The 20658-nt window shown below is 34.6% G+C and overlaps 1 protein-coding gene across 1 annotated transcript; it reads left to right on the forward strand.

Moving 5' to 3' along the window:
- The first annotated feature begins 26 nt into the window (after positions 1–26).
- Positions 27–7424, forward strand: LOC140156384 (uncharacterized). Its single transcript, XM_072179344.1, has 4 exons — positions 27–263; positions 2879–2968; positions 4276–5037; positions 6801–7424. The coding sequence occupies exons 1-4, from the start codon at positions 158–160 to the stop codon at positions 7070–7072; spliced, it is 1230 nt and encodes a 409-aa protein (XP_072035445.1). The 5' UTR covers positions 27–157; the 3' UTR covers positions 7073–7424.
- The last annotated feature ends 13234 nt before the right edge of the window (positions 7425–20658 follow it).

The following is a 20658-nucleotide window of genomic DNA, read 5'->3' on the forward strand; positions in this document are numbered from 1 at the left end:
GGCCTTAGTTGTAATCAAACTAATCATTTATTGGCTACTAAATAGTAAAAACATAAAAATATCAAATGGAGTTAGTGATACACCACAGAGAGACAATGTGTCAGTATCAGAAAAGTCTTTGATCACAGACGCTTTGATTCATGGTAACAGTGTTGAGATGTCCTCCAATTCATCTAGTGATATAAACCCAGGTGGCTTAGTTGAGACACAGGTGTCAGTGTATGCTGATGGTACCATTGGAACTACTGTTCTTCACTCTTCAGGTAAGATAGTAACCAGTGGGTCATATCCCATGGACCTCTCTTGTATGAGGGTCATTCAAAAAGTTCTACCTCCATCATCACAGCTCTGTTGTCTTACGTGCCAGATTTTGAAATTACCCATGAATATTGGCTACAAAATAAAAGTCATTTGAAACGGTCTGAAAAGAAAGGCTAATTTTGAATAAAAAGGTTGCCAACATCTATGTGGAAATATGATTAAATCGCTTTATTTTTGGTCATATAGTTTAATCAATATCTCATGCTTGGAGATAATACAGTTTTATTGGGTATCATGTATTTTGCACAACAAAACCGACACATGCTCAAAGTAGCCTTCATATTGACCCATTTCCATAGGTTGTTGACTTTGATCGGGTGAGCCCTTGTTGGTTCAAGTCATATGGATTGGTTCATAAATTAAAATCAAATAAGTCTTATGCACAGTTTTTGTATTTTGTAAAGTATAATACAAGGTTATTATCATACTATTCATCTTATTTGCACATCAAGATGCATCCATTGCTTAAAAAAGGACATAATCATGAATTACCCTTAAGTGAAATTACCCTCTAGTGAAATCTGGCAAATTTCAGTAAGATTTGTGTGTCTGTTGAACCCTTCAATGTTTTCTTCTCGTATAAAACATGTTTTTTGCGTTTTTTGACGTCCCCAAGTCATGTCAGGGACCTCAAATAGGAACAAAATAAGCTATAATATGATGCTTACTAAACTTTTGGCTTCAGATTTTAACCCGTTTCCGATGTACCAAATCTGTATTCGCTTTAACCAACATATCTAAACAACCAAATATCATACCAAATAACTTTTATTTTGTAGCCGAGCCAATCCATGTCAACTCCAGGGATGTGCACTGCAGCACCTCTTCAAGTTTTTTCTTTTTCTGTGTGGTGGTAGATAGTGATGAGAAAGTAAAATCCTGAAAAATTGAGCTTCATACTCCATTTCGTTTTCCCGTGGCATCAATGTGAAATTTAGGGGGGTCAGCGTAAAAAATGTGTCGCAACGCTCAAGACGATGTTTGGAGGTCCATAAGGTTTAAGAGTATAATCACGGGTAATTTCAATATCCTGGCAAGTAAGGTAACAGAGATATGCTGATGGAGGTAGAACTTTTTGAATGACCCTTGTATTTTGATTTTCAAGAGATGAATGTGTGCTCGTTTCGGGTATCAAAAGCACCAAAAGAAAAAAATGGTATTGTTTTTCTTAGGAATATGTATTACGAAAATGGGTAGGACCTATAGTTTTTCATCAAACTATATTTTTAGGGTATGAAAAGTACCAATTTGTACAGGGACCCTAAATTTGGTAAAATAGACTTGTATAAATCGCTGAATTAAATGTGTATAACTTGTATAAATTTCAGAGCTCTGAAGATGGTAAATCTGCCTGATTATATACCATGGGGTGGTGTTACTTGTGGTCACACAGTTTGTTTTTGTGTCAAACCCCTAAATGGTACAAATATGGAATACCCTCCGCACTGAGAACCATAAGGGTGTGATGCCTCATTGTACCTATTATATAAAGTGAACACAGGGGGTATGCTGTGTAGGGTATAACATAAAGCCACGATTTCTCTGTGTTACAAAATTTAAAATCTGTGTTACAAATTGGATGATTTCTGTGATTTTCCATTTTCCACTATAAAGCACTGAAAAGTTAAAACAAACATGTTTTAAAAGGGTATTTTGTCTTACCTTTTACTGTAGTATGGCCAGAATCTTGCATTGTAGACCTAGAATTAATGCTAGAATGGATTGTTTAATGGTTGGTTACTGCTAAATAAACTTTTCTTTGTTTCATTTTGCAAATCAACACAAAAGTTAAACATTTTACACAGCTTTTCACTATTGTGTGGCATTTTCAAATTTCCGTGAGCAAACCCCGAATTCCGTGAATTTTTCTGTTTTTCCGTATTGCGGAGAAATTGTGGCTTTATTTAACATAATTATTCCCCCTAACCTGTGTGTGACATTTGGTAAGAGGTCGGGAGAACGGTATTTAGTGGGCACTTATTTTGACACAGACTGTATTTGTGTGCCACATTTCTCAAGGATTAGTTTAGTCCTATTTTCTTTGGGAAAATTATGAAAAAAAATTCAGACCAATATGATAAAAGTATTGAAGGGTGTTTTGGTTTCTTTTTAGGATGTCAAGGTAGAGTTTAAAAGTAATTTTATAAATTGTCAATAAGTTCCCATGGCAGTAACATGAACTACCGTAAAATTCCGTCTACAAGCATATATATGCCTCTAAACAAGGTTTCTTTGACACAAGAGACAAGAGGCAGACACTCTCAACAAAAACGTTATTTGGAGTTTGAACAACTATATTACTGATAAAGGCGGCTGTACAAACATGTTTATTTGTAAGACCAATCTATTGCAATGTTTTTGAGAAGGGTATTGGCCTTTCATATCTTTCGTTAAAAAAAACCCTCGTTTTGAGGCATATAGCCTATGCTTCTAGACGGAATTCTACGGTATTTAGCTAAATGTATTTTGAAATAGTACTTGCTACTGAAAAATGTCAGTGTTATTTGGGTACTATGCAATACATAATGCATTTCTGTGACTTGGAATTGTCTTGTAGGAGATGATGGTGGTGATGATTTTTGGAGTAATGGTACATCAAATGATGCTAAACCCTATATACCACCAAATGCTCGCCTGAAAATAAAAGGTATGTATTAAACATTAAATACAGGCACAACCCCACCTCCCAACTCGCACCCATGTGTAATGAATGTGGATGCAGTTTAGGACCATGCAAACGGGGACGTCTGCATTTAATCGACATACTGATTTGCGCAATTAGTCCGCCAGCCAGGACAGATTCAAAATCATTTTTTTATGCTCAGAATTTCATCAAAACCATCCCAGGTTTAATATAGCATCAAAGAAAAGTATCTCAAACTCATATTGGCATACAAATTAGACAAATAAGCTCAATTTCTATGTTTTACGGGGACTATTTACGGGTTGCACTTTTTGACCGCAGAATCTTATGGTGGTGTGCCCCTTTAAAAATTATACAAATGAAGTAAAAAAAAGAGCATCAAAGAAAAGTATCTTAAACTCATATTGGCTGACAAATTAGACAAATAAGCTCAATTTCTATGTTTTACGGGGACTATTTACGGGTTGCACTTTTGACCGCTGAATTATGGTGGTGTGCCCCTTTAAAAATTATACAAATGAAGTAAAAAAAAGCATCAAAGAAAAGTATCTGAAACTCATATTGGCTGACAAATTAGACAAATAAGCTCAATTTCTATGTTTTACGGGGACTATTTACGGGTTGCACTTTTTGACCGCGGAATCTTATGGTGGTGTGCCCCTTTAAAAATTATACAAATGAAGTAAAAAATGTCTGTAGTTTGCGATGTGTTATCATACCAAGTCCCAACAAAATGTGTAATACCAAAATTCGCGTATCATGGAATCCGGTACAGGACCTGATGTTTCTGGCCCATTGTTGTTTAATGGTTTATGGAATGATGTGGGGCCGTAGTGGTCAGTGACAACCTGTTAAGTGTGCTGAGGCTTGTGGATCAACGTCTAGGCGTTGTGCCTGTGCGTAGCGCACTATAAATCACTGCGCTTTTTATTTATTTTTATTTTTTATTAGAGCTGTTTATCCTCCGAGGACCAGTATTTAGGGTCTCAGAAGTCCTCATTGGAGTCCTTGAAAGTAATCTTAGGAAAATTAACACACAAGTGCAGTGGTAGTAGTAGAGTAAATTTGAAAGGATTATAATGAGCTCATATTCTAATAAAGATTGCTAATCTATAAATTAACCTTAAACCTAACTAACACTGAACATTGCTTTTTGCTATTGGAAGATAGGATTCAAGCATTCACTGTGGTTATCATCATGGTATTTTGGGATATTTATGGGTGTTAGGGTTAACTGAGGCCTCAATCTTGGAAAATACATGTTAATTAATGATTTTAAAGTAGTTTTTTTCTCTTTCTCTTTTTTGTAGGTGAATGTGATTCAACTTCATCAAGCTCTCCTGATGAAAGGCAAAAAGCAGCACGCAAAAAGAAAAGCTGCCCTGGAACATCCAAGCAAAGTAGTGAACTGGATGCCAATCAAAACCACAGTGACAATGTGGGACCAAGTCAGCAAGCTAATGGTTCTCCTCGTCCACAAATTGCTGTCAGCCAAGTGAGCCAACCAGAAACAAGAGAGACACATCGTAGCCATTTTGCACCTTCTGGAAATGTGACTCCACCGGAGGAAGATCATAAGACAGCTCTTGTTAACAGAGGGGTGGTTGTCCAAGGATCTGAATCTGGACTTGCTGACTCTCATTCCAGCTCAACTGGCATTGGTTCTAGTGGTGACACATCATCTGATGGTTCTTCCAGAGATAGTGACACATCCGCAAGAGATGAGCAACCTGATCCCTTTCTTGAAGTGTTAAAAAGTTCATCCAGTGATGTTGATGTAGGGTGTCATAGCAACCAACCTCAACAAAGCAGTTTCCATAGCAACAGTATCATTGATGGAGCATCAAATGACAACCTTTTGGCATCCTCTGAGGTTGTTGCAGTAGATAAACCTGACATTGCTGGTGTGGCAGTACCAAGTAATAATGCTTCTAGTGGTGCTCATGGTGGTGGTGGAGCTAGCAATGCCGGTTTCAGTGATGTTGACTTAAAAAAGGCTGAGAAAGTACCTGAGACTGCTGGATATGTAGTATCAAGTTGCGAAGAAAACTTGCCCTCCTATCAACTTGCAGGTGAGGTTGTAATGAAAGCGCACCAAGGAGTTTCTTTAGTGTGCATTGAAGTTTTGTAAAATTTGAAGCTAGTTATTCATCCTTCCAAAGCAATTCAGAAAAAGAAATAGTCAAAGGTCAATAAGATCCAGTAAGATTCAACAGTCATTTACCACATGCTATTCATAGCTACTATACTAGGAAATTCAATTGAATGAACACAACTTTCAACAGCTGTACACAATCGAGCAGCAATCGTAAATCACATATTTTAAACTACAACATGAACACACAGCCTTAGATACAATACTAACCAACCACGAGTGCATTGGCATGGTTGGATTCACTTCTGCATTACCTACTCACAGTCACACATGCTGGCGTACAGAGCGCAGTGTATGCAAAAAATCGCAACACTATGTCAGCATGTTTTGCTTTGAATTGGGTAAAATGATAACCGGCCGTTTAACAGTCTTTTGAGCTGCCATAACTCTGTAACTGTAACTACTACAGAACTGATTGAGATATCATGTTACTCCCTAGGATATGGATATTGCTGTGATACCAAAACCTTTTTTCAAAATTTTCAAATTTCCAAAATCGGTCTGATTTTCTCATTATTTAATGTCACCAGAAGTGGACCAAAATGACACCGTTGAGTAGTGCTGATTGAATAGGCAGTTGATGCAATTTATCAGGCTATTTATTCATTTGAACTTTTGGCGTATTTGCTGAGTTCAAGACATATCCATGTTACTAACTTTAGCACCACATTGCTGAAAATAGTATACACAAATGTGCCAGAAATTCTGTGTCATTTTTTGACACAGAGAACTAGCATCTCTTTTGATATCAGATTGATTGATGTAGAGCGTGACCTTCAACACGAAAAATTCAGAAGGCTGATTCGAACACCAAACCTAACCCCAATCCTAGCCCTAACACCCAACTCTAATCCTATTATATGGTGACTGTGGCTATTCAAAAGTCAACTTGCCCTTAAGAAAAAACCCACCAATTTAGGAGGAAGCATTTGGTCACCAGCCAGTCAAAATTAATAGGTAAATTTTCACGGGAAATTTTCTGGACACGACACAGAAACCCATGGGCACAGACATATATTAGCATTATGGAATGTGACCCAGAGCACAGCGGGTGATCTACCAATGTATTTGAATAGGAATAATTCCTCCTTTGATGCAAAATAAGTAACTTGTCGCAAGTTAATAATATTATGGTAAGAGTTTCTGTAGATAAAAAATATCTACCTACGGAAAAAAATATTTAAATTACGTTTTGTTGATATTGTGAAGAAATTAAGATTGCATGATATTCAATCAATTTGCAATGCATGAATTTCTATCGAAAATTGTGGCCAAGAATACTATTCCAATTCAAAATTACTAAGACTTGAATAGCGAGGTTAGCGAGGTCACCGCCGGGGTCAGGCTCGAGGTTACACTCACATTGATACGCATTGGTCATGTGTCCAGAGAATTTTCCTGTGAAAATATACCCATTAATGTTGACTGCCAGCTTTGCAGCCAAATAATGATTTGATGGTTGTAAAATAAAAACATAGGCAAGATTATCAAAATGAAAAAAAGGTGGACAAATTAGGTTTAAAGCTCTGTGGACAATGCTTCCTGTACTTTTCCGGGGAATCACATAAATTATGTTTCCCCGCAGGGCTTTAATTATGTGTATCATTTTGCTTGATTACGTCCACAAAAGTGATGATATTAAAATTATAAATGTTTGTACCATGCTTTTAATTTGAACAGATGGTGTCAGTTTTGAGGCTAATATTGTTGTGGCAGTAGCAGAAGGTTTGGACACCTGGACATACCTGATATTCCTGAAACACCTTGGACTTACGCCCACAGACGATGGCACCAACGTCAGCAGTGTTAGTGCCTACATACTGCAGAGTTTACTTCAGTGGTGGAAGCATCAAGACAACCCGACTATTGAACCAATCTTATATGCCTTGAAGAAGTCTGGCAATGGAAGACTCAGGGATAAAGTCATTAAGCAATTTTGTAAGCTGGAGTAAGCCAGGTTTAGTCAGAGCGGGGGGATATCGTCATCAAGCCTGTCAGTAAATGGGCTATTCCATTTAAAATCCATACTACCCCTGTGGAAGATTTTGGAAATATCTTCCACAGAGGGAGAATGAATTTCAAAATGGAATGACACTTTAGGCAGCTCCATTTGAATTTCATACACCATCTGAGAAAGATTCACTCTGAATCTTCCACAGAGGGAGGGCATGTTTCAAATAGTGTTGTTTATTGTGCTAATTCCATTTGAAATTCATACTCCCCCTGATGGAGACATTTTCAAAATCTTCCACAGTGGTAGTGTGGATTTAAAATGGAATAACCCATTGTGACCCGGTTTATAAATATTAGGCCAAAAAAAAAAAGGTTTGTCTCAAAGCTTGCTGCGTTTGTAAAAATTGTAAAAAAATAGGCGAAAATCAGACTTTTTACCATGAAAAAAAGTCGGGAATAAAAAAAAAAATCGCATTTTTTTGGCCTTATAAGGTGGTGGTGCCCCAGCAAACACAAAACGTTTTGCAGAAAATTTTTAAATGTTGGGTTATATAAAGGGTATAGGTTTTAAAATGTTTTAATAACATTCAAAAACATTTTTGAAAACTTGTTGCCAAACATTTTAACATAATGTGTCAATTTAAAGGAGGATTTCGTTATCCTAGCATTCTCTTTTTATGACATTTTTCAGTAGATATCCATAAAAAAAAGCTTATTCCCAAAATTTCAGATGATTCCGATTTTGCGTTTGCAAGTTATGCATGTGTATTATACTGCTCCATAGGACACTGTTGTAATTTCGTTCGAGGTATAGCAGAATGAAATTCAAATTTGGCGATATTTTTGCTAAACGAAATAATCTGCAAGAAATGTTTGGTACATAAACATTATGTAGCCAGAAGTTTCCAGTGATATAAAAATCTCACTTTTTTTTGGAGAAAAGTGGGGGATGAGGCTGTGGATCACGAAATACCCTTTTAAGTGTTGACAAAGTATTTTGCAAAAATATTTTACAATGATTTTGACAACATTAATGGTGTTGTAGTGTTTTCAAACATGACATTTATATAACCTGACATTAAAATGTTATGAACAAATTTTGACTAACAACAAATCATGTTTATAACAATAACATGTTAAAAACATTTGCGTGTTTGCTGGTGCATATGTTCTATGGTGAGCAGTACAGTGCCAGCATGGGTACAGGTGAGTGGGGAATTTTCCTTTCCAAAAACTACTTTGGCTTGTGTACTGATGCTCAGAAATATGAGCTACATTGGTGATTTATTCGCTAGCTAATTTCCTTTTTTTTTAAAAGTTTTTTGCTTGTAAGATATGGGTCATACTGAAACAGCTAGAAGATAGAAAATAACAAGAACCCTTTGTTTTTTGGCCTCAACTCCCCACTGGCATCTACCCATGTCATTCTTCAGTATGTTTCACACAAGTTATGAATTCACAAGAATGTTGAATAAATATGTTTGACCTTTTTTGTAATTTTTATACTTGAGATATATGTGTACATCGAAGAATAGTACAGTATCTTATAAATAAAGCGTTCACTTGATTCAGTATAGTTTTGTATAGGCCATCCATTTGGATTTTGTAAAAATATAGCTTACTGAGTCTTCAATAGGCTTGCTACCATTTGCAAGAAACTTGCAAGAATGTTTGCAAAACGTTACTGAATATATATTTATTATATAGTTTTACAGTAAACGTAATACAAAATTAGTTCAAGGAAAATTATGACACAAAATGCCTGAAATGAACTGATGGTGAAAGAATGTTGGAAATGGACCTGCACAAAAAATAATTATTTTCAGAGTTGTTCAACTATGTAACTATGCAAGTATTGTATTATGAGGCTGAAATTTGTATTCTGAAATTATTTGCTGAAATAGTTGTTTATATGTACATTTTTGTCTAATTCAAAGCTGAATATTCAGGATAACCAAAGATGTAGATCAGAGTAGTGGACTTACCATGTTTTCACATAGCACAGGAAGGGGAAAATATTGTACCTCTAAATTAATTTTCCACGACTGTATTGCTAATGCTTTGTGTGTGTTTGTAGCCCTACATGTTTACAATACATACCGTAAAACCTCTTCTACAAGCATATTATAGTGTTTTCGATGAAAGCTAAGTTAATACGAAACAAGGGTAAATATGCCAATAGAAAAGATTGGTCTTACAATAATACTTGTTCGTATATGCTTGGATCTGTCATTTATTTGCTCAAACTCCATAATGGCACCTGGATTAATTTAGGTTTCATCAGAAGCACTTTATATGCTTGTAGACAAGATTTTACGGTATCTTGTGCAGAAGTCCAAATGAATGCTCTTAATGCTTTTTATGAGTCAAGTGCATACATTTAAGACAGCCTTTTCAAAATGTGATGGCTTTATTATGTGACATCCAACATGGTGGATTTCTTTTAAAAATATGTAGAGTCCACTTTTTTTTTAATATGGTGGGACTGGATCTTAAAAAGTTGTCAAATACAAAGTTTTATAAAAGATGTTGAAGCCAAAAATGTAGTTTTATTGTTAAAAATATATTCATGACTTTGTACATAATTATTCATTGGGCATTGCTTATTACTGTTATATATTTACTCCCTATTACAGACAAATACAGCACTGTTTTTTTTTGATTAAAAGAATATTATCCTGTTTTGCCAAATTTAACATTGCTAAATCCTAATCCTTTAGTATAATACAAAATAAATATTTTGTATTTAGTACAAAATAAATATTTGTGCAATTTGAGGGTAAATGAGCCTACCCCCCAAAAAAAAACCACCATGCAATTTTGCATGCTTTCTTACAATTGCAGTCTTCTTAAAATTCAAAGCTGTATTTTCTGGAATCAGGAACAGGTCAAACATAAAGAATTTGTTTGCTTAGGGACCGTTCACAAACACTTGTAAGGGGGTGCCTGATGCAAAAAGGGGGGCCCTGAAAATTTTTGACCCTCCTAAGGGGGGGGCCCTGAAAAAAATGACCACAAATTTTCCTGGAAAATTAAGTTTATATGCTTTTCTATGGGGTTGACCTATAATTTTCCTGTCAAAAAGGGGGGCCCTGAAATTTTTGAGGTCTGTAATTTTGTGATGAAATTTTTTTGCATCAGGCCCCCCCTTACAAGTGTTTGTGAACGGTCCCTTATCCACAAAACTTCTGCAGGAGGTAAAGTTGGTCTGTTGTATTATCTTGGCTAAAAACATGTATAATTAGCTTAATAAAAATATAATGTGTGAATTGGGATATTTCATGACTGTGCCACTTTATATATGTTTTTAAATAGTTTATAAATGTGAAGGAACTGTTTAAAAACATTTTTTTGTTATACTTCAGGATGTAAAAAAAGAAATCTCTGAAATTTCCTGTATTAGGGCCGGTATTCTTTTGTACAGTAACTTTTTCCTGGTTTTCAAAGTCAGGGGAGGACAAGCAAACAATTGTTTTTGTTGCCTTATCAAAAGATTTATGCATAATTTGTATGTACACAGTTTGTATTTATTTTTTTACCAAAGTAGATGCATGCTAAACTTTGATCATTAATTAATATGAATTATTTGATCTTAGTTCCCCAACATGGCCAATGAAGTATAATTACTGCTTTGATTGCATATTAAGCCACTCGTAACTTTTTTCATATTGTGTTTACTTTTAATAATTTGTTTGATGAAGCCCACTTTTGTACTTACAATTGTCAATGCTTCATGTTATAACTTGGTATTTTATATGTATTAATGTGTAATTTGCATTTGCTTTGTCTGTGGTTCTTGAACAAAATGTTTGGAAAGTATGATCAATTTCATAGATTTAAAACATGAAAGAGGCTGTTGGAAAAAATGAATGTGATGTGTTTTTACCAATGCACATGTTAGCTTTGAGACAAAACTGTATATGTGAAGCTTTTATTCTATATACTTTTGAGTTCTTTCAATGAGAACACTACATTATATTATTATAGTAGCTATATAGTTTACAATGTATTTATCATGTTTGACAGTTGTTAAAAGAAACAAAAAATTATTAACGTGTTGTTTACTGTTAAATTATTATTGAATTTTCATACCATAATGATCAATACCTCTTACCAAGTCTTCTTGGAATTTTTGCCATCTCATGGGCTGAGGGTCATAGCCAGTGGTGCACCATTGTAAATTGCAGAGTTGTCCCACTAGAAAACCGTAGCTGTTTTGAGAATGATCAGGACAAATGTTTATGTTAAAACAGGCAAAACTGCATGTGGTTATTTGTGGTCCAAAATGAGCCAAGAAGAATTTGAAGGTGCACCAATTTCCAATTTTGATAACATTTTTCCTGGTATTTCAAGCCACTGCGCTACTGGTCATAAATTTGGGCTTCACGCAAATGTGTTGTGCAGGACTTATATTATGGTGTACATGTTGATCGTCAGTCAGCTGTCTGGTTGGCTGTCTGTCCGTCCAGGTGGAAGCAAAATCATTAATGCACTCTGTAGCTTACACAAAATAACTGACAAACTTCTAACTTATTAGGGTGATAGAGTATGATGACCTCGTGTGCTGTATAGTTTAAGTCATATTATCTGCATATTTAAGACCAGTTCCCACAAAATGAGAGGGAAGTTGCACTTTTTTTTATATTGAGTTATGTCCAGATTTATAATTGCTTGTTCACAAGCTTTAAAATGATATATAAGGGGCTGCTACAGACTTATTAGAGGATGTAGAATATTTGATGTAAACATATCTTCGTTATTTAATCTATTCCCATTCTCCAGTAATGTTGAATTTCTAAGGAATGTTTGATGTATAATTCAGCCTAATTGTATTTGATTGTATAATAAGTACTTGTGAATATATTTTTGTATTTCTAGATGAAAATAATCAGGTAAATACTAATACTAATCATGTGTTCTTATTTTTGTATTCGACCAAAACTTTTAAAATGTTTAAAAATTATAATGTTTTTATGCGATTGATATTAAAGTAGTTTCATGCTACAAATCTGCTTCATGTCTTTTACTTTGCGTCAAGTGACAGATAAAATGAACATGTTTTATACTAGAAATCAATGCACTTCAAACACATAGCCAATTAGAAAAGATGTCAGAAAAATATGTGACATTTCCTGACAGTTTTAGTGGCAAATAATTAGTTTTGTTATTAAAATGCACACCATTCTTTTTCATTTTGTGTATCAATTATGTTTACAAAAACTACAAACAAAAGTGTATTGTACAGGGTTAGATATCAACACACTGACACACACACAAACATTTTCACCAACAAATTTAACATAGACCCTATGAGCCTCCCATGCATGTAGTTCAGTGTTACCATGGAGCTCTCACTGACATTTCACTATTGAAAGTGTGGACTTTTGTGGTAATATATGATATTTAACCGCCAAACTGTGGACCTGGTATTACACTTACATATTATAATGACGTGTAGCGCCCTCTGCCGACATCCACAGTTAATGTGTGTCATAGATGGGTTCATTTATTGCTGAAAACAAACGTCCCACTACATACAATACCTACACTACTATCAAACTATGTGAGCTATGTTACGCACTCATTTACACAACTTTAAAAACTCCTATGAAATGGTGAAATCGGTTTTTACATTTCACTCAAGTAATCTTTTGCTTGCTTTTTATGACCTTGGATTTAGTAAAACCAGCCCATTTTGTACAAAGTATAGCCGGTAACGTAGCTCACATTAAAGGGAGTTTCAGTGTTAAAAAACATCATGACTTCCTGAAAAGAAAAATATAGTGTTGGCAATCTTAAATCTTAAAAAATACAAAAAGCAGGTCTTTTTAAACAACTTTAATTTTTTCAATTTGGAAAGTTGATTGACACCGGAGTGTAGAATGAGCAACACACATGTAGGCCTATACTCTGTATAGGGATAGATACACCAAATACTGCTATCAGGGATAGATATGAACACACACAGTACAGTGTATGCTGAGCTACCAGGTGGTATATGGTCATTTTCACAGTAAAGGGTGTAACTTTTGATTTTTAGGGTCAAAATTTCAAACCACTTAAATATGTTTCTGTTTACTGAAATCATGCATAGAAGCAACTTAAATTCCAGTAAAATAATGTTTCAAGGCTTAAACCTTTTGATTTCTAATAAAAATTTGACATTTCCATAACATTTTGGTTAAAATCTAAGAAAAAATGTATTTTACATAACCTCAGAAAAGTATGACATGAAAGCTGGAATACATGTGAAATCCCATTCCAAAGTAAGTCAACAGATATAAGTTAAATTTTATACCATGTTTTGCTATGTTTGTAATTGCAGTTTTGAAAATTTTTAACATCAAGTGTCATTTACAATGGAAATTTCCAAACCTTAAACATATTTTTTAAGGTTTAATTGGGTTCCTAAAATAATTTGAATGTCTAACTTCATGTACAAATACTACTTGATGAAAGGAACCTCCCAGCCAAGTTTCACAGAAATTGGAGTTATTTTTTAGAAATGGCAATTCAAGCGATTTGTGTTTCGGAGGCTTCAGTTAACAACACAGGTGATCATAAAAGTAAAATATTTGGCTAACTACTACAAGTTGACATAAAAAATAGGTAAAAATATCACAATTACCAATTTTCATGCTTTGCTTCTAAGTATTGAATTTCAGTTGTGACAAAAATTAAATTATCACAGCAAGTCATTTTTTTGTTTCGGAGGCTTCATGTTAACAATTGTTAAACATTGCAGAAGTAGTTTTTTTGAAAACACCAGTGTTGGGATCATCTAAGCTGTTATTTTCTTGTGTGTATTGAATCAATGATTCTATCGGCAGATATTGTAGATTTATCACATGTTAATTTTTTCACCCATTTGTTAAGTATGGTGTTTTTTGCATGTGAAGCCTCCTAAACAGGCTTTTAGGGATATCAGTATATTTTTCAAACATTAACCATAATGTCAATTTTTTTTTTTTTTATGACATTCTGCACATATCAAGTAATAATTACAATGCAGATATCAGTATGAAACACACCAATTTAGATATGCATAGATGATAATTAATCTTATTTTTGTTTCGGAGGCTTCATTTGTTTTGGAGGCTTCAATTGTTAACGGAAAGTTTGTATTGGGTCCCATTTTCAAACGGTGATATATATCTCCACGATTTAAAAACATGTGACTTGAGGATCTACTTTGCTACATTTTGATAAATAGATTGGATGAGCTCTTTTATTTATATTTGCACAAGCTTGCTGAACAGTTTGTTTCGGAGGCTTCAAAAAAGTTAACGGAAAAACGGCTCTTTGAAGTCAAGATTTTATAAAAATTTTAAAAGCTTGCAAATCGACTAATTTTTGTTACCCATTTCAAGTTAAGATAACAACTGTTATGAATCAAGAAGAAGTGAAGAAATAACCAAGAATTATGAACCAAAGCTACACCCACAAAGTTTGTTAACAATTGGGAAAATGAAGCCTCCGAAACAACAAATATCAAGTCCGGTTCTCAAAAATACAGGGCTGTTCACAATTAAATCTAATGTGGCAGTGTTTACTGAACATATGACTGTACTTTCAGGATAAGAAAAATATCCATGAACTAACTGAAGAAAACACAGGGTTCTACAAAAATGTTACTGTTTTTTATAGTTTTTCAAAAGGGCAATATTAAGTACATTTAAGCCTGCTAAAACTGAACGCAGTAACTCCCAAAGCTGATTATGCTACCCAAGGTAGCTGCTAACTAGATGACTTATGTGGCCAAAAATCATGGAATTCTGTGGCTTTATTAGAACACTACGGATTAAAATGTTAAAAATCCAAAGTTACACCCTTTACCGTGAAAATGACCATATAGCAACATACACACCATACTACGATTGCACAGTGCTATATGGAGATAGCAGCATTCAGTATAAAGTATGTAATCATATAGTGCAGATAGAGCCGTGTACACTGCTATAGGGGAGATATAGCAATGCACATACTGCTATCAGAGTTGGATAGCAACACGTACATACTCTTAGCTATCAGGGCAATATAAAAAAGCAACATACACTTTAATGCATTACATTATATTTGAACAATTTCTCGAGAAACATCGGGGGTAGATAGCTCACACACTGTAGGCCTATACTGTGCATAGCTCTGTATAGGGATAGATACACTGTATACTGCTAACAGGGATAGATTGTACATTGTGTGCTGAGCGACCAAGTAGTAGGCCTATATAGCAACACACACGCACCATACTAGTGCTATATGGGAGATAGCAGCATACAGTAAGTATCATGTAATCATATAGTGCAGATAGAGCTCTATGCCTTGTACACTGCTATAGGAAAGATAGAGCAATGTACACTGCTATAGGGGAGATATAGCAATGTACATACTGCTATCAGGGTTGGATAGCAACACGCACATACTCCTAACTATCAGGGCAATATTAAAAAAATATAGCAACATACACTGTAATGCATTATTTCGAATATACCAGTAACACTCAGTACCATGTATACTGTGGTATCTATCAGGGGTAGGCCTATATAGTAACACTGTGTATACCACTATCAGGGTTATACTGCTTCAACCAAGAAGTACAAACCAAATCTGTGGCATCGGGGGTTGATGCTTTGCATCACACACACTGTGTGTTAAAAATAATTATTCTCATACCTCCAGTATCTGAGGTCTATTTACTTTGTACTTCTGAGTTGACGGACTATAGATTTTTTATGTGTAAATTGTGTTTGTTTTTATAGATAATTTATTCAGGTTTTAGATGTTACATCTTCTGATTAAATTGGAAGACTTCATCAGTAATGCGATGAACTAGCAACACTCCTATTCTCATCTCCAGAGTGTTCAGTTCTTTGCAATAGTTGGGTCGTTGATCGGAAGATGAAACGTGTAAAACGTGAGCAAATTATTAGACTGTAAAACTATTTACCAATAGTATGATATCTGAAAGTCCTGATGAACTTATTCAAGAAGTATTTTGGTTGCATTTTCACAAACTTGAAAGAATGCAACAGAAACAAAATAACAGAAAACAATAGTTTTTTTAAAGTTTTTGTCAAAGTGTTAATAATTTCTGTATTTGAGGTAAGTGTTAATAATTTCTGTATTCAAGGTCCTCAAACCTGTTTTGCTAATTTCTCATAGCTTGGACACCCTAAATGATGTGTACACGCAGTTGCATACAACGTTTGCTGTCTCAATTTCTCAAAATGAATTGCGTACTCACATCTGAAATGGATTTCTTATTGCTGAAGCTGTGGTAATCTAGAATTACGTGGTTCATGATGAAGGTGACCCCACCAAAAAGGTTGTAAATACAAAGAATATGCAAATAAAGTCATTAAAATTCATAAATATGCAAATAACAGGAGTCAATAAAATAAGATACAACTACACAGTGATTAAATAAATTGCTTTAAAAGCATAAGCATTTAATATACTTGCACAATGCAATGCATGATCAGTGACAATAAAGCCATACAATACACATAATAAACTATTATGCATGTTTAAGCAGAGCCTGACTGCACTAATTAATACGTACAAGGCTAATAGAGTTAAGGTGGCTGTGTACTCTCAGACATGCATGTAGTAAAAGTGCAATAACTTTGTAATTATTCAGCATAAAACATATAAAAGTATACATTTTTATGAAGGCAAGACATCAATAAATCTTAATATAAATACAGATTTGGGGTAAAAACAACAATTTTGAAGAAAATCACAAAAACGTGAGTTTTTGGCAATATTTGTTAGGTACATCATAACAAAAAACACTCTTTCCAAAATATTTTATTTTGTTTTAGCTCAATCTTGAGGCTCCATTCCAAAAAGCGGTTTTTTATTTTTTGATATTGGCCTTATTTTTTGAGATATTGACCATATAAGGCATCAAAATGAACTTTTTAAAATTCAAAAACGCCTATTTGCACAAAATGATGCCCAAAATCGGAAATAGACCAAAATATAAAAAAATGAGAAAACCGTTTCTTGAGTTGATCATGCTTTTTACGATGATCATATTTGCTTACCTATAGATGATGTATTTATTGAGTTATCGTATTACCTAAATCGTCATTTTACCGAGAAAATGAACATTGAAATAATGGCCGTTGAAGTTTAAAGTGGTCACATTTTGCACTTTCATCGAATCTCACAGGAGAATCGACAGTTTTCGTTTTGTAACTTATATTACGTGAACATCGGGTAAATCCACAGCCCCTTGAGAAGTTTGAAGCGAAATCCATTCATAACTTGATATTTAAATCGGGGAAAGAACTTGAAAAACCCACATTTTATCAGCTAAAAGCGGAGCCATTTGACCACTAGGTTTTTGTGCTTCCGTGGTGTTTCCATAAGATGCGCCAGCATGCAGATAAGCGTCGGCGTGTCGTCAGCGTATTAGTGCGTTAACAAATTGCGCGATCGCATAGCGCGATTAGTTGTTCTTGCGCGCTGTACCTTGCTGGTACAACAAAGATTTTCTTTCCTTTTCAATTTCAAACACGAGTGGAATAGTGAAATAAAATCCTTAAAATATTGCAGTTGGAGTTTACAAATCTGGATTTTCATTCCTTGTATTTATAAAAAAACATAACAAGGTACAAACATATCATAAAAACTCAATTTTGAGAAAGAAACAATGGCTAGAGTACACAGCCGCGTTAACTTTATTTCATGGCACCAACAAAATATGCGATGGTAAAATCTTGATTTCAAACGCAATCTTGGATAAAATGGATTCTTATGTACATAGACAGTTACATGTGGTGATGTCATTTATCCATACTGATAAATCTCATATTGTTACAGACCGTCCCTTTGTATTATGCCAAACAATGAGGGGCTATTATTGCTTCTTTACTTGCAGTACAAAGCAGGCTTCTTATAGGGCACTTCACAGGTTACATAGTGAACCCGATTATGTTATTTAGCATATAAGTACTCCGAAAACAATGGATAATGCCATATAATATTTCTGTATACAACCACTATAAACACGCTCATAGAGGTGGAACAGAGAAATTAATCTTATTATTTATAACTAGAAAAAATTTTAATACTCTTCACCTCACAACATCACTATAGTCTGCTCAGTATACAGTGAAATATGACCTGAATCAAATTGTATGGATCTCACACAAATGGAGCAAAGGTCATGTTGCCAAGTTATGGTAGAACACACTTTGGTTGTTTTAGGAAAAGATGGAATATATGTTTTTGGAGAGGATGTATGAGAACAATTGCTAATAGATGTGGTCATATGCTCCACCTTCTATTGAACAGACTACAGTGAAAAACCTTCCACTGCCCATCCATGGATTCCATGATTCAAAACTTTCTCCATCATTTGTGGATGAAGAGGACTGATTTTACTAACATTTAGCCCTCTGTGTTGTAAGTTACTCATTGTTAAGTTTTGAGCACTCTTTCTATACCCATCGTAACTTTAGGGATGAGTTCCTATTACGATGTGCACAATTGCAAATATCCTGCGGAAATAGAACTGAAATACATTAAGATGCATCATAACAACATACCCTGTCTACAGTCGGTCTTCTCCGAAGTACAAAGTACCGACGCGGACGCACACACATTGTGCCGACTTTGAAGATACGCATACCTGCAGCAGAGACGCAGCACTGCGCACTGTTTACGCGCTCCATACGTGCGCTTTGTCACTTTGTACTTCAGAGTGGACAAACTGTATTCTAAGAATCTGCACCTCTGTTATCAATACAACAAAAGCAAACTATTTTAGACACAAGATCACATGAAAACAAGATTTTACCACCAATGTAAACAACCTCCATATTTTATACATTTATACAAGTATAATAATATAATAATAATCATAATAATAACATACATTTATTTATACACATGTACAATGAATAATCTTATGTACAAGATTATACACCTTTAAATAGATATTATCATATCATCGCTGGGTGGGAAAAACCTCGTAATATTATGCAATTCCAAAGGTCAAATGCAAAATCTCATATGAAACAAGTGGACCCCAGTTACATAAACCTCACACGTAACGATTTTGAAATTTTGCGCGAGACACAAAAAAACAAAAACATTTCAAAATTAACAGGATTTACAAAGAAAATGGTGTTGATTATTTGGTCATTTCCAGACACTTTTGTAGTTCATAGTTAAATGGGAAGTATCAGAAGGTGTGTCAGGTATTTTCTTCCAAGTTGACATACAAAAAAAAAAAAAAGAATGACCTAAGCTGTACATGTGAGGTTTATAAAACTGGGGCCCACATGTTACAAAGCTTTGCATTTGACCTTTGGAAATACATCAGGTTTTTCTCGCCTAGTGACGATATACCATATATTAACAATTTATCTCGAGAGACAAAAATGAGCCATCAAAAATATGGATTGAAAGTTGTTATATTTCTGTATTTTGGTTTAAATGCTTTACAAATAACATTTAACTTATTTTTACTAGGGGAACAAGGGCACAGGTAATTTGAAGGGATTCATAGCATTCCTTGCGGGATATAGTGCAGCCTTATATTTTTGTGAGTTCTCAAGTTTCACTTTTTTGGTTGTTGTCTATACAATACAGACAAAAATCATTTTAGCTTGAAACTGATAGCAGAAAAGAACAAAATGAAGGTTTACTATTTGGTGTAATTCCAGCCAGTACAAAATTGATAAACTGCTGTCACAACCCTTCAGTACTTTTTGTCAGAGTCCAAAGTTTCGAATCCTTTTTTTGAAACATGATATTTGAAAATTAAACTCTGCACCAAGGGGATTTGCATGGCTGAATGATCAAGAATCGATACACATTACAGTAAATATCATATATATTAACAATTTGTCTCGAGAGACAAAAATGAGCCATCAAAAATATGGATTGAAAGTTGTTATATTTCTGTATTTTGGTTTAAATGCTTTACGAATATAATTTAACTTATTTTTACTACGGGAACAAGGGCACAGGTAATTTGAAGGATTCATAGCATTCCTTATGGGATATAGTGCAGCCTTATATTTTTGTGAAAGAGTTCTCAAGTTTCACTTTTTTGGTTGTTGTCTATACAATACAGATAAAATCATTTTAGCTTGAAACTGATGGCAGAAAAGAACAAAACGAAGGTTTACTATTTGGTGTAATTCCAGCCAGTACAAAATTGATAAACCTGCTGTCACAATCCTTCAGTCCTTTTTGTCAGAGTCCAAAGTTTTGAATCCTTTTTTTGAAACATGATATTTGAGAATTAAGCGTAATTCATGTCAACATGTTTAGAAATTGGTACATTGAGGGCTCAGTACAACAACAGACTTATTTCCATTTTGAGAAAATTGCGTTCAAAGAATTCTGGTCTCATTGGCTTCTGAATATAACGCTGTTTCACTCATCTTTGGCTTTATTGTGTGGAAATGAACACAAGTCTTCGTTGTCACTGGTTAAGACAACATATGCATGTTCAATTAAAGGTCCTTGACCTGATTACAACTCTAAATTGGGAAACATTTTATTTTGTTTTAATGGCAGGCCTCAATAGCTGTGTTCACAATGTAGGATGTACGCTTGGCGG

The sequence above is a fragment of the Amphiura filiformis genome, chromosome 7 (assembly GCF_039555335.1).
Source record: "Amphiura filiformis chromosome 7, Afil_fr2py, whole genome shotgun sequence".
NCBI lineage: Eukaryota > Metazoa > Echinodermata > Ophiuroidea > Amphilepidida > Amphiuridae > Amphiura > Amphiura filiformis.

What these genes read in the sequence shown, in the direction of transcription:
- LOC140156384 (XM_072179344.1), top strand. Translation starts at nt 158, where the DNA reads ATGTCCTCCAATTCATCTAGTGATATAAACCCAGGTGGCTTAGTTGAG. An exon ending in TACTGTTCTTCACTCTTCAG is followed by an intron (nt 264 to 2,878) that starts GTAAGATAGTAA and finishes ATTGTCTTGTAG; the next exon opens with GAGATGATGGTGGTGATGAT. An exon ending in GCCCTCCTATCAACTTGCAG is followed by an intron (nt 5,038 to 6,800) that starts GTGAGGTTGTAA and finishes TAATTTGAACAG; the next exon opens with ATGGTGTCAGTTTTGAGGCT.